Source organism: Pseudophryne corroboree, chromosome 9 (genome assembly GCF_028390025.1).
Source record: "Pseudophryne corroboree isolate aPseCor3 chromosome 9, aPseCor3.hap2, whole genome shotgun sequence".
In the NCBI taxonomy this organism is placed as follows: domain Eukaryota; kingdom Metazoa; phylum Chordata; class Amphibia; order Anura; family Myobatrachidae; genus Pseudophryne; species Pseudophryne corroboree.
In genome coordinates, this window is record NC_086452.1 from 319,741,114 (window position 1) to 319,766,703 (window position 25,590).

The 25,590-nt window shown below is 46.0% G+C and overlaps 1 protein-coding gene across 1 annotated transcript in view; it reads right to left on the bottom strand.

Annotated features, from left to right (window-relative positions):
• Nucleotides 1–25,590, bottom strand: part of TOMM22 (translocase of outer mitochondrial membrane 22) — a 57,549-nt gene that overhangs the window by 17,843 nt on the left and 14,116 nt on the right. Inside the window, exon 3 of the mRNA XM_063940474.1 lies at nt 17,664–17,781. Coding sequence (XP_063796544.1) covers nt 17,664–17,781 — 118 coding nt within the window. The remainder of the gene's footprint in view (nt 1–17,663; nt 17,782–25,590) is intronic.

Sequence of the window (25,590 nt, forward strand, 5' to 3'; positions counted from 1 at the left end):
AGGAAGAGGAACTTGACAAGAACCTATTGCAGGACATAACTAAAATGGCATTAAAAGGAGAGGTAATAATCATGGGAGACTTTAATCTTCCTGATGTAAACTGGGAGGTGTCTGTTGCTAGTTCCACTAGAAGTAGGAACATTTTAAATTCCCTTCAGGGAGCATCCCTCCACCAATTGGTGAGGGAGCCCACTCGGAAAGACGCAATATTAGACTTAATACTTACAAATGGAGACAGATTATCAGACGTAAAAGTGGGTGAAAACCTCGGATCCAGTGATCATCAAGCAGTATGGTTCAGCATTAAGACAGAGACTGACTCGTCCCATACAAAAACAAAGGTGTTGGATTTTAGGAAGGCTGATTTTGTAGGGATGGGAAAATGTGTAAGCGATTCTTTGGCAGAGTGGAGGAACTTGGAAACAGTGCAGGAGAGGTGGAAAACATTCAAATGTGCAATATTGAAGGCAACAGACCTTTGTATCAAAACTGTTAGGAAAAACACAAGGAAAAGGAAGCCAGTGTGGTTTGCAAAAGAAGTAGCAAATATTGTGAGAGCAAAAAAGATGGCTTTTAGGAAATATAAGCAGACACAAAATAATGAAGACAAAAAGATATATCTTGTTAGACAGAAGGAGACAAAGAAGGTAATCAGATGTGCAAAGGCACAAGCTGAGGAGAAAATGGCCCAGTCAGTGGGTAAAGGAGGCAAAACTTTTTTTAGGTATATAAGCGAAAAAAGAAAAACAAAAGGCGGAATTATAAAACTAAAGACGGACACTGGGAATCTTGTTGAGGGAGACAATTTAATAGCAGATCATCTTAATGATTATTTTTGCTCAGTATTTACTACTGAAAGAGAGGGGAAGGGGCCACAGTTAAGTTGCAGGGATATTCAGGAAAATGAAACAAGTACATTTACAGAGGAGAAGGTCCTAACAGAACTCTCAAAGCTGAAAGTGGACAAATCTATGGGGCCAGATGGGATACATCCAAGGATACTAAAAGAACTTAAAGAGGTGCTGGTAGCACCATTGACAGAATTATTCAACCAGTCATTAGCTACAGGAGAAATTCCAGGGGACTGGAAAAGAGCAAACGTAGTCCCACTGCACAAAAGTGGAAGCAAGGAAGAGGCAAACAACTACAGACCAGTGAGTCTTACATCAGTAGTAGGGAAATTGATGGAAACACTCTTAAAAGAAAGAGTTGTAGATCATCTCAAATCCAGCAATTTACTGGATCCCAAACAGCATGGATTCACTGGGGGAAGATCATGTCAAACAAATCTTATTGACTTTTTTGATTGTGTGACTAAAGTGATGGATAAAGGTGGAGCCATGGATATAGCTTATCTTGACTTTAGTAAGGCTTTTGACACAGTTCCACATCGCAGACTGCTAAATAAACTTGAAAGTTTGGGATTGGATATTAGGATTATTGAATGGATAAGATCTTGGTTGAAGGATAGAAAACAGAGAGTTGTGGTAAATGGAGTGCATTCACAGGAGGGAAATGTTACCAGTGGAGTACCCCAGGGATCTGTACTTGGACCAGTGCTTTTCAATATCTTTATTGGTGACATTGCAAATGGGATTAAAGGGAAAGTATGCCTTTTTGCAGATGACACAAAGGTATGCAACAGGGTAGACACACCAGGTGGGGTAAAACAAATGATTGAGGATCTAGGTAGACTAGAGGAATGGTCAAGAGTCTGGCAATTACAGTTTAATGCCAAAAAATGCAAAATCATGCACTTGGGTCTCAAAAATCCTAAAGCTAAATACAGTATTAATGGCACTATACTGGAAACTACTGAGGAGGAAAGGGATCTAGGAGTCACTATTTCAGATGACTTAAAGGCAGGTAAGCAATGTAACAAGGCAATGAGGAAGGCTAGTCAGATGCTTGGCTGCATTGGGAGAGGAATCAGCAGCAGAAAGAAAGAAGTAATAATGCCACTGTATAGGTCATTGGTACGGCCTCATCTAGAATACTGTATTCAGTTCTGGAGGCCATATCTTCAAAAGGATATTAATACATTAGAAACTGTACAAAGGAGGGCAACTAAAATGGTGCATGGCCTACATCACAAAACATACCCAGAAAGACTAAGAAATCTCAATATGTATAGTTTGGAGCAGAGAAGAGAAAGGGGGGACATGATAGAAACTTTCAAATATATGAAGGGTTTTAACAAAGTCCAGGAGGGAAACATTCTCCAAATGAAGAGAAGCAATAGGACACGAGGACATGCACTGAGACTGGAGGGGGGGAGGTTCAGGGGAAATTTGCGGAAAAATTATTTCACAGAAAGGGTAGTGGACAAGTGGAATAGCCTCCCATCAGAGGTGGTAGAGGCTAAGACAGTAGAGCAATTTAAACATGCATGGGATAGACATAAGGATATCCTTACAAAGAAATAAGGAACAAATAAGGTTAGTGATAAAAAAAAAAAATAGTATATAAAAAAATAAAAAAGGGGCAGACTAGATGGGCCAAGTGGTTCTTATCTGCCGACAAATTCTATGTTTCTATGTTTCTATGAAACCACCTTAGGGAGAAACTGAGGACGAGTCCTCAATTCCGCCCTGTCCGAATGGAAAATCAGATAAGGGCTTTTACAGGATAAAGCCGCCAATTCTGACACGCGCCTGGCCCAGGCCAGGGCCAACAGCATGACCACTTTCCATGTGAGATATTTTAACTCCACAGATTTAAGTGGTTCAAACCAATGTGACTTGGAATTTGGAACCCAAAAACTACATTGAGATCCCAAAGTGCCACTGAAGGCACAAAAGGAGGCTGTATATGCAGTACCCCTTTTACAAACGTCTGAACTTCAGGGACTGAAGCTAGTTCTTTTTGGAAGAAAATTGACAGGGCCGAAATTTGAACCTTAATGGACCCCAATTTCAGGCCCATAGACACTCCTGTTTGCAGGAAATGTAGGAAACGACCCAGTTGAATTTCCTCCGTCGGGCCTTACTGGCCTTGCACCACGCAACATATTTTCGCCAAATGCGGTGATAATGTTTTGCGGTTACATCCTTCCTGGCTTTGATCAGGATAGGGATGACTTCATCCGGAATGCCTTTTCAGGATCCGGCGTTCAACCGCCATGCCGTCAAACGCAGCCGCGGTAAGTCTTGGAACAGACAGGGTCCTTGCTGGAGCAGGTCCCTTCTTAGAGGTAGAGGCCACGGATCCTCCGTGAGCATCTCTTGAAGTTCCGGTTACCAAGTCCTTCTTGGCCAATCCGGAGCCACGAATATAGTGCTTACTCCTCTCCATCTTATCAATCTCAGTACCTTGGGTATGAGAGGCAGAGGAGGGAACACATACACTGACTGGTACACCCACGGTGTTACCAGAACGTCTACAGCTATTGCCTGAGGGTCCCTTGACCTGGCGCAATACCTGTCGAGTTTTTCCCAACGGTTTATAATCATGTGGAAGACTTCTGGGTGAAGTCCCCACTCTCCCGGGTGGAGGTCGTGCTGAGGAAGTCTGCTTCCCAGTTGTCCACTCCCGGAATGAATACTGCTGACAGTGCTATCACATGATTTTCCGCCCAGCGAAGAATCCTTGCAGCTTCTGCCATTGCCCTCCTGCTTCTTGTGCCACCCTGTCTGTTTACGTGGGTGACTGCCGTGATGTTGTCCGACTGGATCAACACCGGCTGACCTTGAAGCAGAGGTCTTGCTAAGCTTAGAGCATTGTAAATGGCCCTTAGCTTCAGGATATTTATGTGAAGTGATGTCTCCAGACTTGACCATAAGCCCTGGATATTCCTTCCCTGTGTGACTGCTCCCCAGCCTCGCAGGCTGGCATCCGTGGTCACCAGGACCCAGTCCTGAATGCCGAATCTGCGGCCCTCTAGAAGATGAGCACTCTGCAACCACTACAGGATGGATACCCTTGTCCTTGGCGACAGGGTTATCCGCTGATGCATCTGAAGATGCGACCCGGACCATTTTTCCAGCAGGTCCCACTGGAAAGTTCTTGCGTGGAATCTGCCGAATGGGATTGCTTCGTAGGAAGCCACCATTTTACCCAGAACCCTTGTGCATTGATGCACTGAGACTTGGCTCGGTTTTAGGAGGTTCCTGACTAGCTCGGATAACTCCCTGGCTTTCTCCTCTGGGAGAAAAGCCTTTTTCTGGACTGTGTCCAGGATCATCCCTAGGAACAGAAGACAAGTCGTCGGAACCAGCTGCGATTTTGGAATATTGAGAATCCAATCGTGCTGCCGCAACACTACCTGAAATAGTGCTACACCGACCTCCAACTGTTCCCTGGATCTTACCCTTATCAGGGAATCGTCCAAGTAAAGGATAACTAAAATTCCCTTCCTTCGAAGGAATATCATCATTTCGGCCATTACCTTGGTAAAGACCCGGGGTGCCGTGGACCATCCATACGGCAGCGTCTGAACTGATAGTGACAGTTCTGTACCATAAACCTGATTTTGACATGAAGGTAAGCATCCTTGATGTCCCGAGACATCATGTAGTCCCCTTCTTCCAGGTTCGCAATCACTGCTCTGAGTGACTCAATCTTGAATTTGAACCTCTGTATGTAAGTGTTTAAAGATTTTAGATTTAGAATCGGTCTCACCAAGCCGTCCGGCTTCGGTACCACAACAGTGTGGAATAATACCCCGTTCCCTGTTGCAGGAGGGGTACCTTGTTATCACCTGCTGGGAATACAGCTTGTGAATGGCTTCCAAAACAGTCTCCCTGTCAGAAGGAGACATCGGTAAAGCCGACTTTAGGAAACGGCGAGGGGAGACGTCTCGAATTCTAATTTGTACCCCTGAGATATCACCTGAAGGATCCAGGGGTCTACTTGCGAGTGAGCCCACTGCGCGCTGAAATTCATTGAGACGGGCCCCCCACCGTGCCTGATTCTGCTTGTAAAGCCCCAGCGTCATACTGAGGGCTTGGCAGAGGCGGGAGAGGGTTTCTGTTCCTGGGAACTGGCTGATTTCTGCAGCCTTTTTCCTCTCCCTCTGTCACGGGGCAGAAATGAGGAATCTTTTGCCCGCTTGTCCACGAAAAGACTGCGCCTGATAATACGGCGTCTTCCCATGTTGAGAGGCGACCTGGGGTACAAACGTGGATTTCCCAGCTGTTGCCGTGGCCACCAGGTCTGAAAGACCGACCCCAAATAACTCCTCCCTTTAATAAGGCAATACTTCCAAATGCCGTTTGGAATACGCATCACCTGACCACTGACGTGTCCATAACCCTCTACTGGTAGAAATGGACAACGCACTTAGACTTGATGCCAGTCGGCAAATATTCCGCTGTGCATCACGCATATATAGAAATGCATCTTTTAAATGCTCTATAGGCAAAAATATACTGTCCCTATCTAGGGTATCAATATTTTCAGTCAGGGAATCCGACCACGCCAACCCAGCACTGCACATCCAGGCTGAGGCGATTGCTGGTCACAGTATAACACCAGTATGTGTGTAAATACATTTTAGGATACCCTCCTGCTTTCTATCAGCAGGATCCTTAAGGGCGGCCATCTCAGGAGAGGGTAGAGCCCTTACAAGCGTGTGAGCGCTTTATCCACCCTAGGGGGTGTTTCCCAACGCACCCTAACCTCTGGCGGGAAAGGATATAATGCCAATAACATTTTAGAAATTATCAGTTGTTATCGGGGGAAAACCACGCATCATCACACACAACATTTAATTTCTCAGATTCAGGAAAACTACAGGTAGTTTTTCCTCACCGAACATAATACCCCTTTTTGGTGGTACTCGTATTATCAGAAATGTGTAAAAACATTTTTCATTGCCTCAATCATGTAACGTGTGGCCCTACTGGAAGTCACATTTGTCTCTTCACCGTCGACACTGGAGTCAGTATCCGTGTCGGCGTCTATATCTGCCATCTGAGGTAACGGGCGCTTTAGAGCCCCTGACGGCCTATGAGACGTCTGGACAGGCACAAGCTGAGTAGCCGGCTGTCTCATGTCAACTACTGTCTTTTATACAGAGCTGACACTGTCATGTAATTCCTTCCAACAGTTCATCCACTCAGGTGTCGACCCCCTAGGGGGTGACATCACTATTACAGGCAATCTGCTCCGTCTCCACATCATTTTTCTCCTCATACATGTCGACACAAATGTACCGACATACAGCACACACACACAGGGAATGCTCTGATAGAGGACAGGACCCCACTAGCCCTTTGGGGAGACAGAGGGAGAGTTTGCCAGCACACACCAGAGCGCTATATATATATATATATATACAGGGATAACCTTATATAAGTGTTTTTCCCCTTATAGCTGCTGTATCTTTAATACTGCGCGTAATTAGTGCCCCCCCTCTCTTTTATAACCCTTTCTGTAGTGTAGTGACTACATGGGAGAGACAGGGAGCTTCCCTCCAACGGAGCTGTGAGGGAAAATGGCGCCAGTGTGCTGAGGAGATAGGCTCCGCCCCCTTATCGGCGGCCTTATCTCCCGTTTTTCTATGTATTTTGGCAGGGGTTAAATGCATCCATATAGCCCAGGAGCTATATGTGATGCATTTTTTTTGCCATCCAAGGTGTTTATTATTATGTCTCAGGGCGCTCCCCCCCAGCGCCCTGCACCCTCAGTGACCGGAGTGTGAAGTGTGCTGAGAGCAATGGCGCACAGCTGCAGTGCTGTGCGCTACCTTGTTGAAGACAGGACGTCTTCTGCCGCCGATTTTCCGGACCTCTTCTGCCTTCTGGCTCTGTAAGGGGGCCGGCGGCGCGGCTCTGGGACCCATCCAGGCTGGGCCTGTGATCGTCCCTCTGGAGCTAATGTCCAGTAGCCTAAGAAGCCCAATCCACTCTGCACGCAGGTGAGTTCGCTTCTTCTCCCCTTAGTCCCTCGATGCAGTGAGCCTGTTGCCAGCAGGTCTCACTGAAAATAAAAAACCTAAACTAAAACTTTCACTAAGAAGCTCAGGAGAGCCCCTAGTGTGCACCCTTCTCGTTCGGGCACAAAGATCTAACTGAGGCTTGGAGGAGGGTCATAGGGGGAGGAGCCAGTGCACACCAGATAGTCCTAAAGCTTTCTTTAGATGTGCCCAGTCTCCTGCGGAGCCGCTATTCCCCATGGGCCTTACGGAGTCCCCAGCATCCACTTAGGACGTTAGAGAAATAGAATTACCGGTGAGTAAATTCTTATTATATGCTCCAGTTACTACCATTGAAGCTTACCAAAGCCGATTATGCGCTTTATGACAAACTATTTACAAAATTTTTGTGGGCAAATAAAAACCCGAGAATAGCGCTTGCTAAACTTAAATCGAAGCGGGAGAAGGGAGGTCTCGCAATCCCAGATTTATCTACCTTCTCTAAGGCGGTGGCCTTCAGATATATTAATGACTGGTTATTGACGACGTCCACTTACACCAACTATCATGTTGAGCAGGCTTTAATGTCCCCTTATGACTTGAAGGCCTTACTACATACCCCGACCCCCCTATTACCTTTACTAGCAAAAGATAATTTGTTGTTTTGGGACTCCTATATAGCTTGGAAAGCAATTAATAAAGCACTGCATAGAAATTATGATCGTTCTGACTTTATTCCTTTATGTGGAAACCCATGTTTTACTCCTCCTCTAGGGAATACAAAATTTGCAATGTGGCGATCTAAGGGAATCAGTAGTATTAGGTATGTGTTTGATCCGGGCGGGGAGTAATATACTCTTTTTCTGGTCTTATGGAGAGGTATGGTGTACTTCAACCGGAATATTTTTTATGTACCTCCAAGTTAGACATTACGTTCAATCCTTGCCTGCGGCTCTGCTTCATCCTCACATCCCTGCTCATACGAACCTCCAAAACACCTTCTAAAACTAAATGGTTATATTGGGACCTTATTCCTATTAATATTGATAAGGTATGGCAGTTGCCTTTTGAAAAATGGAAAGAGGACCTTTCTTTGCCGGGGTCTATAACTGATTTTTTTCCGTCCTTAACCAAATATTTTTAATGCTCTACACTCCTCAAACCTTCAGGAAATCCATATAAAATTCCTTAACCGGGCATACATTTCCCCCGAGTCAGAGAAGTCACATGGTGCCCTCAGAATCCGGGCACTGTCTCAAATGCCGCGCACCTAATGCCACCCTGATGCATGCCTTTTGGCACTGCCCCAAGATACACCGGTTTTGGAATAAGGTCTTATGGTACATTAATATTAAATTTAATCTACACCTTTCTCTTTCACCTGTTGCTCTTTTGGGTTTACACTTTTCTAACTGTGGTATACATGCCGAATGCCTCCACCTTCGCCCTTTTCTCTTTGTTTTGTTTACACTAGCTAAGAAAGCTATTTTGACTCAATGGATTTGTAGGTCGCCCCCTAGGTTGGAGCAATTGTTGTCTATGGTAAAGTCAATTATGTATTATGACCGACCATCTACCTTCTCTGAGGTGGACAAACATGCCACCCTCTTCTATAAGAAATGGGGACCGTTTATAGAAATTTTAGATCCCATACTTAGATCTCACATCCTTGAATTCTTTGACTCATTAAAATGGACAGCTTTTCGGGAAATTTGCCTTCCCCCACAACCCCCCCCCAGTAGGGGCTTTACTTGACAAGTTCACTTTATGCACTTACCGCCTTTCACAATTCCATGTATTTAGGTTTTGTTATAGGCGTACTCAGTTTTTCGTTGCCTTTGCAGAAAATGTGTGACCTATTGCACTGTTTGTTTTATCCCTTTCCCCTTCCTTGTCTCGTCGTTTGTATGTTTTGTCTAGCATAGCATAGTTCTGTAATTTGGATTATATCTCTACTATGATGTACAACTTGTGGCTATATGTAATATTGCTATGGAGATTAATCCTTTCATTGTATCTGTTTAACTATTGAAAAATTTCAGGAAAAATAATAATAAAAATTAAAAAAAAAAAAAGAGAATTCCAAACCTTGTAATAAATCCTGGCCGGTTTGCGATCTTCCAACATTGTTTGAATAACCGCCTCTGAAAATCCTTTGGTTCTCAGGAGTGATGCTTCAAGAGCCACGCCGTCAAAGCCAGTCTGGCTAGGCCTGGGAAGAGACAAGGGCACTGCACGAGGTCTGGTCGTTGAGGAGGTAGAAGGGGATGCCCCATCGATAGACCCTGCAGCTCTGAGAACCAATGTCGTCTGGGCCACACTGGAGCGACTAGAAGCAGCCATCCTCCTTCCTGTTTGAACTTCCGTAGAACCCTGGGCAGGAGTGACACTGGAGGGAACAATTAAGGCAGCCGAAAGAGCCATGGAATTGCCAGTGCGTCCACGAACGCTGCTCTGAGGATCCCTCGTCCTTGATCTGAAGACCAGAACCTTGTGATTGTGTCGAGACGCCATTAGGTCTATGTCCGGTAGATCCCACCTGTCCACTAGTAGTTGAAAGACTTCTGGATGAAGACTCCACTCTCCGGCGTGTACATCCTGGCGACTGAGGTAATCCACTTCCCAGTTCAGGACACCCGGAAAGAACACTGCCGATATACTTGGCAGATGGCGTTCTGCCCAACAAAGGAGTTTTGACACTTCCTTCATAGCCATGCGGCTTCAAGTGCCGCCTTAATGGTTTATGTATGCCACTGTCATGGCGTTGTCTGACCAGACTTGAACTGTTCTGTTCCGTACCAGAAGCAGGGCGAGTGATAATGCATTGAACACCGCCCTCAGCTCTAGGATGTATATTGGGATGAGTGATTCTTCCTTGGTCCACCAACCCTGAAGAGTGTTGCTCCAACACCGCTCCCCATCCCCTCAAACTGGCATCCATCGTCAGGAGGACCCAGTCAGGGAACCAGAAGGGATGGTACCTGTTTAATTGCTGGTCCTGGAGCCACCAGGTCAGCAATAAACAAACCTTCGGAGTCAACAAGATCATTTGGGATATGATCCGATGAGGCAGGCCGTCCCACTTGGCAAGAATTAATCGTTGCAGAGGGTGGGAATGAAATTGAGCGTACTCTACCATGTTGAAAGTTCACACCATCAGGTCAAGTACCTGCATCACCGAGTGAATCGACACTCTGTGGTGACAAATGAAGTGTCTTATGTCCTGGATATTCAGGATCTTGTCTGGAGACAGGAACAGTCTCTGGCTGTGTGTGTCCAGAAGCGCCCCTAGGTGCACCATGCTCTGAGCTGGGACCAGCGAGGACTTCTTCCAATTGATCAGTCATCCATGGGCTTGTAAGCAACTCACCGTCAATTGTAGGATGACTGAGGAGGGCATTGTGGGAACTCGCCAGAATCAGCAGGTCGTTCAAGTATGGCAGGATTCTGACTCCCTGGCGATGGAGGTGTGCCGTTATCATGGCCATAACCTTGGTGAAGATCAGAGGAGCCGTGGCCAGTCCAAACGGCAGAGCCTGGAATTAGTAATGACTGTCGCCAATAGCAAACCGCGGGAACTACTGATGCGATATGGCAATAGGAAAATGCAGATAAGCATCCTGTATATCCAGGAATACCATGTAATCTCCGGGTTCCATCGCCAGCACAATAGAGCGCAATGTTTCCATACGAAACTTGGCGACACTCACAAATTTGTTCAGTGACTTGAGGTCGAGTATAGGCCGACACGACCCATTGGGTTTCTGCACAAGCAACAGGGTCGAAAAATAGCCTCTGCCACACTGGTACTGAGGTACCGACACATCCACTCCTGTACTCAGGAGGGAACCTACCACCGTTTGTAGAGCCTGCGCCTTCAAAGGATCTGAAGGGAGTACCGTAGTGCAGAACTGGTGAGGGGGGACGTCTCTTAAAGGAGACAGCGTACCCGTGAGAGAGACAATTTCCCGTACCCAAGCATCTGAAGTGGTCTTTAACCAGACCTGAACATTTTGGACACTTCCAACATTGCCATGTGGCTTCAAGTGTTGCCTTGATGGTTTATGTACGCCACAGTGGAGGCGTTGTCTGACCGTACTTGAACAGGCCTGTTCTGTATCAGAGGCAGGGCGAGAGACAAAGCATTGAACACTGCCTGCAATTCCAGAATGTTTATCGGTAGGAGTGATTCCTCAATGGTCCACCAACCCTGTAAAGTGTGTTGCTCCAACACTGCGCCCCATCCCCTCAGACTAGCGCCTGTAGTCAGTAGGACCCAGTTGGGGATCCAGAAGGGACGGCCCTTGCTCAACCGCTGGTCCTGTAGCCACCAGGTCAGCGACAGACGAACCTCCGGTGTCAAGGAGATCATGTGAGACCTGATCCGATGAGGTAGGCCGTCCCACTTGGAAAGGATTAACCTCTGCAGAGGGCGGGAATGAAACTGAGCGTACTCTACCATGTCGAACGCCGACACCATGAGGCCTAGTACTTGCATCGCCGAGTGTATCGACACTCTTGGGCGAGAGAGGAAGCATCTGATCCTATCCTGAAGTTTCAGGACCTTCTTTGGAGACAGAAACAGCTGTTGACTGTGTGTGTCCAGCAGTGCCCCCAGGTGCACCATGCTCCAAGCAGGGACCAGCGAGGACTTCTTCTAGTTGATGAGCCACCCGTGGGCTTGTAGGAAGTCTAAATAACCATCCAAACAGAATACAGATAGCGCTGGCATATTAAAACTTAAATCCTTTTATTTAACACTGGTTTACTCTAAACAAAATAAAAGTTATTATCTCTCTGTAACATAGCTAGTTTTTACATAGACATAAAACAATTAGTTTCTCAATGGCCCAATAATAAATACAATTAATATACACACATTAGCACAAACAGACTTTTCTCAGTAAATTCTTTAAACAGCATACTGCAGTTATGCTTATTATATACTTTGTATCCACTTAAATATGTAGCAGGTGTGGATACTATAACAAATGATTGCCACAGAGTTTCCTGTAGCAAATATTCAATACTTTGTTGAAAATCAGAAGTCTGTATCCAGTTAGCACTATATTCAGCAGCTGTGTTACTGCTTTGTTTTGCAGAAGTAAATAGAATTTTTTCTGCCAAGCATCAAAGAGTTGCAGTGCAGGGTATCCCGGCTGCAGAAATGAGAGAGCCCGTTCCTATTGAAAATAGATAAAGCACATAGGACAAGAGAAAATCAGTTATCACTAATTACATTTACTTATTACCACCAAAATCTCTCTGTGTTATGAGCACTAAATTGCGGTGATGTAAAACACAAACCTCGGCACCCGTCATTCAATGAGACGGATCCGGAAAAAATAAACAAAACACACAAAAAGCAAAGAGAAATCTAATTGCTACTGTCTGCACTGGCTAATTACCACCAATATCCATCTGAATAGTGAGCGCTGAGGTGCAGTGATGTGAGGCACGATCCCCGGCGTCCGTCACCCAGTGAGACGGACCCGCATCGGAAATGACGTGATGTACGTTTCGCTTTGTACAGCTTGGTCACAGGCAACTGTGATCAAGCTGTACAAAGCGAAACGTACGTCACGTCGGTTCCGGTCCGTCTCACTGGGTGACGGACGCCGGGGATCGTGCTTCACATCACTGCACCTCCGCGCTCACTATTCAGATGGATATTGGTGGTAATTAGCCAATGCAGACAGTAGCAATTAGATTTCTCTTTGCTTTTTGTGTGTTTTGTTGATTTTTTCCGGATCCGTCTCATTGAATGACGGGTGCCGAGGTTTGTGTTTCACATCTCCGCAATTTAGTGCTCATAACACAGAGATTTTGGTGGTAATAAGTAAATGTAATTAGTGATAACTGATTTTCTCTTGTCCTATGTGCTTTATCTATTTTCAATAGGAACAGGCTCTCTCATTTCTGCAGCCGGGATACCCTGCACTGCAATTAAGAGCATCAGGGTTCCATGTGCAGCTATATAGAAAAAGTAGAAGCTAGTTCCTCTCTTTACTTTTCAGGGGAAGATTGGAGTTTTGGGTGTCTCTCTCATCCTGGATTCGATGTTTTTTAACAGATACAGGACAGCAGAAGATTACCCATCTCCGTACACTCTGTCTCACTAGATTTTCCCCAATGAGGATCTAATCTTTAACACCTTATTTGAATTAGGGCTTTCCAACAATCTCTCTGTGTGATTGTATAGATTAAACACACTGGTAGAGATTTTTTTCAAGTGATTTTTAAATCTCTCTGTACCATTTTCGTGCATTTGCATTTATAGACTGAATATACTGAAAGAGGACATCTATAGGTGATTTGGGATTTATAGTGCCCCATAGAATCTGAGACTAATTGTATTGTTTATCACATACCTTAAATATTAAGGTTCATTAAGAGGGGTTAATATAAGATCAGATCAGTTACTATCTGCAGGTTAGGTGGGCGCCCACACAACTGAATGGTGGGCTTCCGCCTATGTAATTAGAACCAGGTGGTTCAAAATCTAATAGTTACACATATCTTTTATGGATGTTATTACATATTTCGGCCTTCTTATGGCTTATTAAAAATACGGAGGTGATTTACCATACACTAAGATAGTGGCAACATACACTCTAATATATCTAATATATGTTTGTAGGTTGCTTGCCCACACGACTGATTGGTGAGCAGCAAAGTAGAAGGTTTACCTTTGAGTAAAACAATTAGAAAAGGGGAGTACGTACAAACACCAACAAAAATTACTTTTGAGTATATTGCTGCTGCTTCTTTTTTGATTTCATGGTGAGAGGTGATGAAAAGGACGATCAGACCATTGTAATTAACCCTATCTATAGAGAAATTTGAAGTCTCCGGATACCGTCTGACTAATATACATGGTTAATTAATATTTTCGCTAGAGCTGTTTATTTTAGGATAAACATCATTATATATACACATCATTTTAGAACAGCAGGGTTATGCCATAAAACATGGTGCTGTAATTGTTATACTCATGATTTTATAAATATGTATTAAAAGTAAAATTTTAACTATGTAGTAAATTTATAATCTTATAAGTGTGCCCCAGAAAAGGCATTGTAGTCCCCTTTCCCCCTTTTTTTTGTATTCTTCTGCGAAAAAACTCTTTTGCACTGAGTCTATTTGGACAAGATATCTGGGAGCACCACCAACCAAGAGTTGTTAGTAATTAAAGTGGGAGCAACAGCCAATATGTTGGTTTACAAATTACCATTCAATTATTCTTAAAAAGTCCTGTGCGGTTTCAACTACAACGTGTTGCAGAATCAGCAAGTCGTCCAGATACGGCAGGATCCTGACTCCCTGGCGACGGAGATGGGCCGTCATCACGGCCGTAACCTTGGTGAAGATCCGAGGGGCCGTGGCCAGTCCAAACGGCAGAGCCTGGAATCGATAGTGAAGGTTGCCAATAGCAAACCGCAGATATTGCTGATGCGAAATGGCAATAGGTATATGCAGGCAAGCATCTTGTATGTCCAGGGATACCATGTAATCCCCAGGTTCCATGGCCAGTACAACTGAGCGCAGTGTTTCCATAAGGAACTTGGACACACTCACAAACTTGTTCAGTGATTTGAGGTTGAGTATAGGCCGGAAAGACCCACTGGGTTTCGGGACTAGAAACAGGGTCGAGTAGTGTTCTCTGTCCCTCTGGGACAGAGGTACCGGCACTGCCACGCCTGTATCCAGGAGTGAACGCACAACCAGACGTAGAGCTTGCGCCTTCAATGGATCAGAAGGGATAACCGTTGTGCACAACTGGCGAGGGGGACGTCCCTTGAAAGAGACTGCGTACCCGTGAGAGACAACTTCTCGCACCCATGCGTCTGAAGTGGTCTTTAACCAGACCTGGGTGAATCGCAGAAGTCGGCCTCCCACCCTGGGGCCCGCCCCGTCATGCAGCAGGCTTGACTTGTTTGGAAGCAGGCTGACGGGCAGCCCAGGATTGTTTTCCCTTGGGCTTGGTGGTTTTGGGAGCACGAGATTGCCTCGGGAATGCCTGACCTTTTGCTTTCCCTTGAGGCCGAAAGGAGCGAAAAGTGGTACCTTTTGCCTTCTGTGCAGAAGGATTAGTATTCGGGAGAAATGCAGTCTTAGCAGCCACTAAGTTAGTCACAATCTTATTGAGCTCTTCCCCAAATAGGGTGCCTCCTTTAAAAGGGAGTACTGCCAAGGCCTTTTTGGAGTCCACCTTCCACGACCTCAACCACAGAATACGGCGGGCCAGGATGGACGTAGTTGGTGCCTTGGCCGCTAGCACACCTGCCTCAGAGGACGACTCCTGAATGTAATAGGCGGCGGTGGTAATGTGAGACAGGTACTATCTGGCAACGTCAGATATATCCTGAGGCAGCTCCTCCTCTAATGCCTGAACCCATGCTTCAATTGCTTTTGCAGCCCGGGAGGCTGCTATAGTGGGTCTATGTATAGCACCTGTAAGGGAGTAAATAGACTTCAGGCAAACCTCCACATGCTTATCTGTCGGTTCCTTCAGCGAGGTGACAGTAGTGACAGGCAGAGTAGATGACACCATGAGAAAGGGTGACATGGGAATCCACCGGTGATGAATTTTCCCATTTGTTACACAACTCAGAAGGGAGAGGATAACGAGCGACCATCTTTTTAGATAGGGAGAATTTCTTTCCTGGCAAAGACCAAGGTTCTTGACGTATGTCTACTAAATGGTCAGAATGCGGTAATAATATTTTAGTTACCTTCAGACGTTTAAACCTATCAGGTTTCTTAGACACAGTAATGGGATCCAGATCATCATCTATTTGTAGAATTTGCTTAATAGCAACACTAGGTCAGGGACATCAACCTGAATTGTAGATTCCACGTCAGAAGCAGCTGTATTAGTGTCTGACGGATCAGTATACTCCCCATCCTCATCAGAAGAATCTTCCAAGAGATTAGTGGATTGTGAGGAGGAAGTTGCCCGCTTAGATGACCCACTGACATGAGTGAGTTGGGGTAGGTTTATATCTAACCAAAGATTGATTAAATTGCTGCAACTGGGTAGACAAATTATCTGCGTAAGGCGGATTTACCATAGGGACAATATGTGGCTGCAATGGCACAGGAGGTCCGATAGGGGGCGTAAGGCATGTCACAAGCGTATTGAGCATAGATGAGAACGCCACCAAAGGTGGCTCCTGATTGGTTACAGGAGCTGTGGACTGACTGGGAGATGTATGGCACATATTACACAGACCATCTATTAAAGCTTCCCCCTCAGGTAAATCCCTGGCGCATGCGCTGCATGATACAGGAGCGTCCATGGATTTCCCTCCCTTTGTGTTAGACATTTTAGTGAATGTAACCGCAGAGCGTATGAGTACAATACAGCCAGACAGAGTACACTACCCGTGAATAAATCCCCTAGTATGTAACCGTGTACACAGTACACAACACCAGCGTCTTAATCCGGTACTATGTGACTGCGTACACAGCACCAGCGAATAAATCAGGAAGTTTGTGACAGAGTACACAATAGAATACACTTCACGGTAAATATTGTGCAGCACTATATATGAGACCCTGACTGAAAGTGAAATCCAAACAGCAGATACAGGCACACACAGTCACAATGCAGATAATTATTTTAGTAAGACCATAAAACTGCACTGGACTAGTGTGTGTGTGTGTGTGTGTGTGTGTGTGTGTGTGTGTGTGTGTGTGTGTGTGTGTGTGTGTGTATGTGTATGTATATAGATATCGATATAAAACACAATGCGCGGCCCGAGACTGGATGTATATATCAGGATACTCGTACAATATATTCTGGCACATGTACACTTGTTCTTTACTAACGCTGTCTTAATATTGACATGTAGAATACTTAAGTGTCTGTAAAATCATGGCGCAGATGTACCGGCGGATTTACAGAGGAGACCTTGCCCTGCAGTCCCGGAGACCAGTCGCAGCTAATCATAGAAGATGGCGCTCAGCATCTCAGTCAGGGAGCAAGGGAGAGTGTGAGGCAGCTCCAGAGCGGGAACACCGGAGCTGGGGGAGGGGCTACAAGTCAAGCGCCTTCTCCCCTATGCTGGTCCTCACCACCTGGTACTATGGAGTCTTAATAAAGTGGATATTAATATATCCGACCGTACTCCTATGCCTTGGTGGATATAGTGGGGTCCCTGCTCTGTTACAGTGTTCACGCCAGCGTCGCAGTCCGTCTCCTTAGACTGCGACCGGAACGCGATTTAATGGTGGGTCCCGCCTGGGGGACATTTCTGCGACAGTGTGCATAGAGCCGGAGCGTCTCCGCCGCAAGAACCCAAGAGCAGAGCCAGCGGTATGAGAGTATGAGACGTCACTTGGGAGGTGACGGAGACGCAGCACAGAATGTCACCCTGATATGTAAGTGCTGTGTCCCTTGAAGTCTTCTAAAAGTGTTTTCAGGGCCCCCTATTAAGTGACCTGCTTCTACAGGCACCAACTCGAAACTGGGCTCACAGTGCCTGGAGGCGGGGTTATAGAGGAAGGCCCAATGCATCCTGGGACAGTCTAAAGCTTTAGCCTGTTGGTGCCTGGATCAAGATCCAACTCTACACCCCGATGTTTTCCCTGTGGAAACCAATGTACCCCGCTGCAGAAAAATGTGCTGAATAAATTAGTTTTGAACCCAAGATGTAAAAAAAAGTTTTTAAAAATTGTGAAAATTGCGTTCTAAAGCCACCCTACAAATGAGAAACTCCTGGTAAATTAAACGCCAGTTTATTTATGTAGGTATTAAAACATAAATGAAGTCTCTTGCTTGTATTTTAGATAAGTCTCTTACCTGTCTCTGTTGTAACTGCTGCTGTTGTTCCATCTGCAATTTCTCCGTCTCAAACACTACTGGCAATACTAGAATCATGAACGAAGTGGTTCCTATCCAAAGCGCTGAGCGAGAAAAGCTGGGATAAAACACAGGACAATAAAAGAATGATGTACTGTGAAGCATTTATACATACACAGCAGATTATATATATATATATATATATATATATATATATATATATATATATATAAATCAACCTCCACAAGCCGGCACTCCTTGGATTGCTTACAAATACCTGGCCAGGGTGCTCTCTCTGGGCCATCCGCTATATACATACATACATACATACATACATACATACATACATATATATATATACACACACATATATATATATATATATATATATATATATATACACACACACATACACACATATATATATATATATATATATTACTGCACAGAGGGCATAGCTCTACCTCTTCGTGTACAACCCTTCTTCACCATGCATCAACATTTAACAGAACACTGCAATGATTCACATGAAAGTGCCTTCCTATTGTATCACCACTAATATCAATTAGATAGAATTGCAGCCCCCCCCCCCCCCCCCCGAAAACAAGAAAACTCATATTATTGACGGTTTTATGGAGTGACTAACACCCAAGGACATAGAAGATCATGTAAACATGTACAAAAACAATCAAAACTAGAACAATGTTATATAACAGAGGGGGGAAAAAATAACTCAGACTTTATTCTGTCTCATGTAATTACACCATCTAATTGCTATCAAAGATGGTATTCCAGAGATTGCATGTACTACAGCTATGCATATTCCTCATATTAACAGTTCTGTTAACCAATTTATGACTGAGTTCCTCTCAATTCATGACTGACGCAATTTCAGGTTTGAGCAGGTTTGTCTAACCAGAAATGTATCTAAAATGTATGTTACTTTGATTTCTTAAAAGAAAGTGGGCTTTCTTCTGGTAGCATGGTGTAGCTTTAAAAGGGATGTGGGCAGGATGCCGGCATTCAGAATTCTGGCACCAGAATCCCGACACGTGACCAAAAAGGAGCTTTATGGTAAGAACTTTGTTAAATCTCTTTCTGCGAGGTACACTGGTTTCCACAGGGAATAACATCGGGGTGTAGAATTGGATCTTGATCCAAGGCACCAACAGGCTAAAGCTTTGACTGTCCCCAAGATGCACTGCACAGCCTCCTCTATATCCCCGCCTCCAGGCACTGGAGCTCAGTTTTGTTAACCAGTCCAATGCAGCAGCAGGTCAAAGACGACAGTAGTTAGTAGCCGATAACCACATTCTCATGACAGGAGAAGGTACCAGCGGCTAATGCCATACAAACCCAAAGAAGCCAAGTGCGTCAGGGTGGGCGCCCTATGGAAACCAGTGTACCTCGCAGAAAGAGATTTAACCATGGTAAGTCTTACCATAAATCTCCTTTTCTGCTGCGGGTACACTGGTATTCCACAGGGAATAACATTGGGGATGTCCTAAAGCAGTTCCCCATGGGAGGGGACGCACTGTAGCTGACACAAGAACCTGGTGTCAAAAGGAAGCATCCTGGGAGGCGGAAGTATCAAAGGCATAGAACCTGATGAACGTGTTCACCGAGGACCACGTAGCCGCCTTGCACAATTGGTCTAGGGACGCGCCACGGCGGGCCGCCCAAGAAGATCCAACAGACTGAGTAGAATGGGCCTTGATAGTAGCAGGAGCTGGAAGTCCAGCCTGTACATAAGCTTGTGCAATCACCATTCTAATCCATCCGGCCAAGGTCTGCTTATTCGCAGGCCAGCCACGTTTGTGAAAACCAAAAAGGACAAAGAGATAATCAGATCTCCTAAGAGAGGCGGTTCTCTTCACAGATACAGCCCGTACCACATCCAAAGACTGTTCTTTGGAGGACAAACCAGGAGAGATAAAGGCCGGAACCACAATCTCTTGGTTAAGGTGGAAAGACGACCCCACCTTAGGCAGATAACCAGGGCGAGTTCTAAGAACCGCACGGTCATGGTGAAAAATCAGAAAGGGTGACTGACAGGATAAGGCACCCAATTCTGAAACCCTTCTAGCAGAGGCAATAGCCAGCAAAAATAATACCTTAAGTGTAAGCCATTTAAGGTCCACAGAGTCAAGAGGTACAATCAGAGACTCTTGCAGGGCATCCAGAACAACCGACAAATCCCCTGAGTGAAAGTATACATGTCAGGCAGAGTCGCAATTTTTCTCTGAAACCATACAGACAAGGCTGAAAGGAGGGTGGCCAGACGAAAGCCTAAGTCCAGGTCCTGTTGCAGAAAAGCCAAAAGTTTGGCAGTACTGAACTTGTACGCATCATAATTCTTAGCCGCACACCAGGTGAAGTAAGAATTCCAGACCCTATAATAAATTCGAGCCGAAGCCGGTTTCAACATAGTTTGAATGACCACTTAAGAAAATCCTTTGGCCCTCAGAACTGAAGCTTCAAGAGCCACGCCGTCAAAGCCAGTCAGGCCAGATCCTGGTAGACACAAGGGCCCTGAACGAGGAGGTCTGGGCGTTGCGGAGGAAGTAGAAGAGGACGCTCTATCGAGAGACCCTGCAGGTCTGAGAACCAATGCCGTCTGGGTCAAGCTGGAGCAATTAGACGTAGTAATCCTCCTTCTTGCTTGAACTTTCTTATTACCCTGGGCAGGAGAGACACCGGAAGGAACACATACGGCAGCCGAAAGGTTCCATGGAATTGCCAGAGCGTCCATGAACGCTGCTTGAGGATCCCTTGTACTTGCTCCGAAGACTGGAACCTTGTGATTGTGTTGAGACGCCATCTGGTAGGCCCCACTTGTCCACTAGGAGTTGAAAGACTTCCAGATGAAGGCTCCACTCTCCGGAGTGTACGTCCTGATGACTGAGGAAGCGGAATGAACACTGCCGATATGGCTGGCAGATGGCGTTCTGCCCATAGAAGAATCTTTGACACTTCTATCATTACCATGCGGCTTCCAGTGCCGCCTTGATGATTTATGTACGCCACCATGAATTCCAGAATGTTTATCGGAAGGAGAGATTCCTCCCTGGTCCACCGACCCTGAAGAGAGTGTTGCTCCAACACCGCGCCCTAACCCTGCAGACTGGCATCCGTCATTAGGAGGACCCAGTTGGAGATCCAGAAGGGACGACCCCCTGCTCAATCGTTGGTCCTGGAGCCACCAGCTCAGAGACAGACAAACTTCCGGAGTCAAGGAAATCATGCGAGACCTGATCTGGTGAGGCAGGCCGTCCCACTTGGAAAGGATTACTCGCTGCAGAGGGCGAGAATGAAATTAAGCGTACACTGCCATGTCGAAAGCAGACACCGTGAGGCCTAGTACATGCATCGCCGAGTATATCGACACACGTGGACGAGATAGGAAGCATCTTATCTTGTCCTGAAGTTTCAGGACCTTCTCCGGAGACCAGAACAACCGTTGTCTCTCCAGTAATGCCCCCAAGTGCACCATGCTCTGAGCAGGGACCAGTGAGGATTTCTTCCAGTTGATGAGCCACCCGTGGACTTGCAGGAATTGGATCGTCAGTTCCATATGACAGTAGTACCTCTGGGGAGTTCGCCAGGATCAACAAGTCGTCCAGATACGGCAGGATCCTGATACCCTGACGGCGGAGAAGGGCCGTCATGACCTTGATGAAGATTTGCGGAGCCGTGGTCAGTCCAAAAAGCAAGGCCTGGAATTGATAATGTAGGTTGCCAATAGCAAACCGCAGATACTGCTGATGCGACATGGCAATAGGTAAATGCAGGTAAGCATCCTGTATGTCCAGGGATACCATATAGTCCTTGGGCTCCAAAGCCAGAACAATAGAGCGAAGAGTTTCCATACGAAATTTGGACACAGTCACAAATTTGTTTAAAGACTTGAGGTTGAGAATGGGCTGGGAGGATCCATTCAGTTTCAGAACTAGGAACAGTTTTGAATAGTACCGCCTGCCTGAGCCAGGGGCACCGGCACTATCACTCCTGTGTCCAGGAGGGGTTGTACCACCAAATGTAGAGTTTTTACTTTCAACGGATCCGAAGGGATATTTGTCAAGCAAAACTGGCGAGGGGGACGTTTCTCGAAAGAGATGGCGTATCCGTGAGCAACAACAACTTCTCTCACCCAGGCATCCGAAGTGGTCTGTAAAGATACCTGGGCGAACCGCAGAAGTCGGAGGGAGGCCCGCCCCATCATGCAGCAAGCTTGTCTGGTTTGGGAGCAGGCTGACGGGCAGCCCAGGAACGTTTAGGTTTGGGCTTAGAGGTTTTGGAAGTGCGAGCCTGTTTTGGGTATGCCTGACCCTTTGCTTTACTTGGAGGGTGAAAGAAACGAAAGGCGGTACGCTTAGCCTTCGGAGCCAAAGGATTAGTACTCGGCAGACATGCAGTTTTAACAGACGCCAAAAGGGCTCACCTCAAAGGTCTTTTTGGAGTCCAGATCCACAGACCAGGACCGCAACCACAGAATCCAGCAAGCCAGAATGGACGTAGTAGATGCTTTGGCCGCCAGCATCAGAAGCCGCCTCCTGAATGTAATGAGAGGCTGTGGTAATATATGAAAGACACTTTCTAGCATTATCAGAAAAATACAGATGTAGCTCCGCCTCAACTTCTTGAACCCAGGGTTCGATTTTGCAGCCCAAGAAACTGTTATAGTGGGTCTATGTACAACACCTGCAAGAGTGTAAATAGACTTCAAACAACCCTCCACACGCTTATCCGTCGGTTCAGAGAGGTGACGGTAGTGACAGGCAGAGTAGAAGACAAGACATGCGACATGTGAGTGCACCGGAGGTGGCGTTTCCCAATTTTTACTTAACTCTGCAGCAAGGGAATACCGAGCTAGCATCTATTTAGACAGGGAGAATTTCTTTCCTGGAGACTCCCAGGATTCCGGACATATGTCAACTAAATGTTCAGAAAGTGGTAAAACTAATTTAGTAACCTTCTGACGTTTGAACTTATCAGGTTTCTTAGACGTATCTGGAGGGTCATCAATCTGAAGAATCAGTGTGATAGCCTCCTCTAGGTCAGGTACATAAACCTGTGTTATAGATTCCTCATCAGAAGCAGCTGCATCAGTGTCTCATGGATCAGTATATTCCCCATCTTCATCGGATGAAGTATCCGAACCATGAGTGGATTGTGAGGAAGAAATTGCCCGTTTGATGACCCTTTGGTCCTAGGAGAGCGAGGGTTAGGTGTTCGTTTAACCAAGGACTGATTTAATTGCTGTAACAAAGCTGACAGAGTATCCGCCCATAGCGGATTAACTACAGGGACAATATGCGGCTGTAATGGCAAAGGAGGTCCCACAGGGGGCGTAAGTCTTGTTACCAGCGTAGTCAGCATATTAGAGAAAGCAGGCCAAGGTGAGTTTTGGTGTGCCACCGATGCTGCAGGCTGACTAGGGGGTGCAGAACACCCAGTACCTGGACCCTCAGCTGAAATATTTTCCTCAGGTAAAACCATGGCGTCAACACTGCATGAGGCAGGAGCATCCACGGAATTCCCGCCCTGTGTAGCAGACATTAATTGGAAACGTAGCCTTATGATGTAGTAGTACAATATAGCCAGACAAACACAGTACCGGACAAAACCCCCCTGTGTAAGGTGACTGCAAACGCAGAACACAGATGAATTAAGCGGTATAGGGTGACTGAAAATACACAGAGAAAAATACCAAATAGTATATCCTGTGAAACACCATATAGATGACCCTGACGCACTTAGCCCCCCTCAGGGTACAGAATATAGGGATAGCAATGTGTGCGAGATACACGGAATAGGAACCACACAGCAGCTACGAACCACACAGCAGCTACTGGCACACACAGTCACAAGTACAATGCAGAAATTACTATAGAATTAAAAAAAAAAAACTGCACTGGTAATACTACATAGAGTTATGTATGTATACAGATATAACAATGCACAGTAAACACTGGATAATAAGAATTTACTTACCGATAATTCTATTTCTCGTAGTCCGTAGTGGATGCTGGGAACTCCGTAAGGACCATGGGGAATAGCGGCTCCGCAGGAGACAGGGCACATCTAAAGAAAGCTTTAGGATCACCTGGTGTGCACTGGCTCCTCCCCCTATGACCCACCTCCAAGCCTCAGTTAGGATACTGTGCCCGGACGAGCGTACACAATAAGGAAGGATTTTGAATCCCGGGTAAGACTCATACCAGCCACACCAATCACACTGTACAACTTGTGATCTGAACCCAGTTAACAGCATGATAATAGAGAAGCCTCTATAAAAGATGGCTCACTACAACAATAACCCGAATTTTTTGGTAACAATAATTATGTACCAGTATTGCAGACAATCCGCACTTGGGATGGGCGCCCAGCATCCACTACGGACTACGAGAAATAGAATTATCGGTAAGTAAATTCTTATTTTCTCTGACGTCCTAGTGGATGCTGGGAACTCCGTAAGGACCATGGGGATTATACCAAAGCTCCCAAACGGGCGGGAGAGTGCGGATGACTCTGCAGCACCGAATGAGAGAACTCCAGGTCCTCCTCAGCCAGAGTATCAAATTTGTAGAATTTTACAAACGTATTTGCTCCTGACCAAGTAACTGCTCGGCAAAGTTGTAAAGCCGAGACCCCTCGGGCAGCTGCCCAAGATGAGCCCACCTTCCTTGTGGAGTGGGCATTTTAAGATTTTTGGCTGTGGCAGGCCTGCCACAGAATGTGCAAGCTGAATTGTACTACAAATCCAACGAGCAATCGTCTGCTTAGAAGCAGGAGCACCCAGTTTGTTGGGTGCATACAGGATAAACAGCGAGTCAGATTTTCTGACTCCAGCCGTCCTGGAAACATATTTACAGGGCCCTGACCACGTCAAGCAACTTGGAATCCTCCAAGTCCTTAGTAGCCGCAGGTACCACAATAGGTTGCTTCATGTGAAATGCAGAAACCACCTTAGGGCAGAATTGAGGACTTGTCCTCAATTTCTACCTGTCAGAATGAAATATTAAATAAGGGCTTTTATATGATAAAGCCGCCAATTCTGACACACGCCTGGCTGAAGCCAGGGCTAACAGCATCGTCACCTTCCATGTGAGATATTTTAAGTCCACAGTGGTGAGTGGTTCAAACCAATGTGACTTTAGGAAACTCAACACAACATTGAGATCCCAAGGTGCCACTGGAGGCACAAAAGGAGGCTGTATATGCAGTACCCCTTTTACAATATGTCTGAACATCAGGCACTGAAGCCAGTTCCTTTTGGAAGAAAATCGACAGGGCCGAAAATTGAACCTTAATGGACCCTAATTTTAGGCCCATAGACAGTCCTGTTTGCAGGAAATGGAGGAAACGACCCAGTTGAAATTCCTCTGTAGGGGCCTTCTTGGCCTCCCACCACGCAACATATTTTCGCCAAATGCGGTGATAATGTTTTGCGGTTACGTCCTTCCTGGCCTTGACCAGGGTAGGGATGACTTCATCTGGAATGCCTTTTTCCTTCAGGATCCGGCGTTCAACCACCAAGCTGTCAAACGCAGCCGCGGTAAGTCTTGGAACAAACAAGGCCCCTGCTGGAGCAGGTCCTTTCTTAGAGGTAGAGGCCACGGTTCGTCCGTGAGCATCTCTTGAAGTTCCGGATACCAAGTTCTTCTTGGCCAATCCGGAGCCACGAGTATCGTTCTTACTCCCCTTTGCCGTATAATTCTCAGTACTTTTGGTATGAGAGGCAGAGGGGGGAACACATACACTGACTGGAACACCCACGGTGTTACCAGAGCGTCCACAGCTATTGCCTGAGGGTCTCTTGACCTGGCGCAATACCTGTCCAGTTTTTTGTTGAGGCGGGACGCCATCATATCCACCTTTGGTTTTTCCCAACGGTTCACAATCATGTGGAAGACTTCTGGATGAA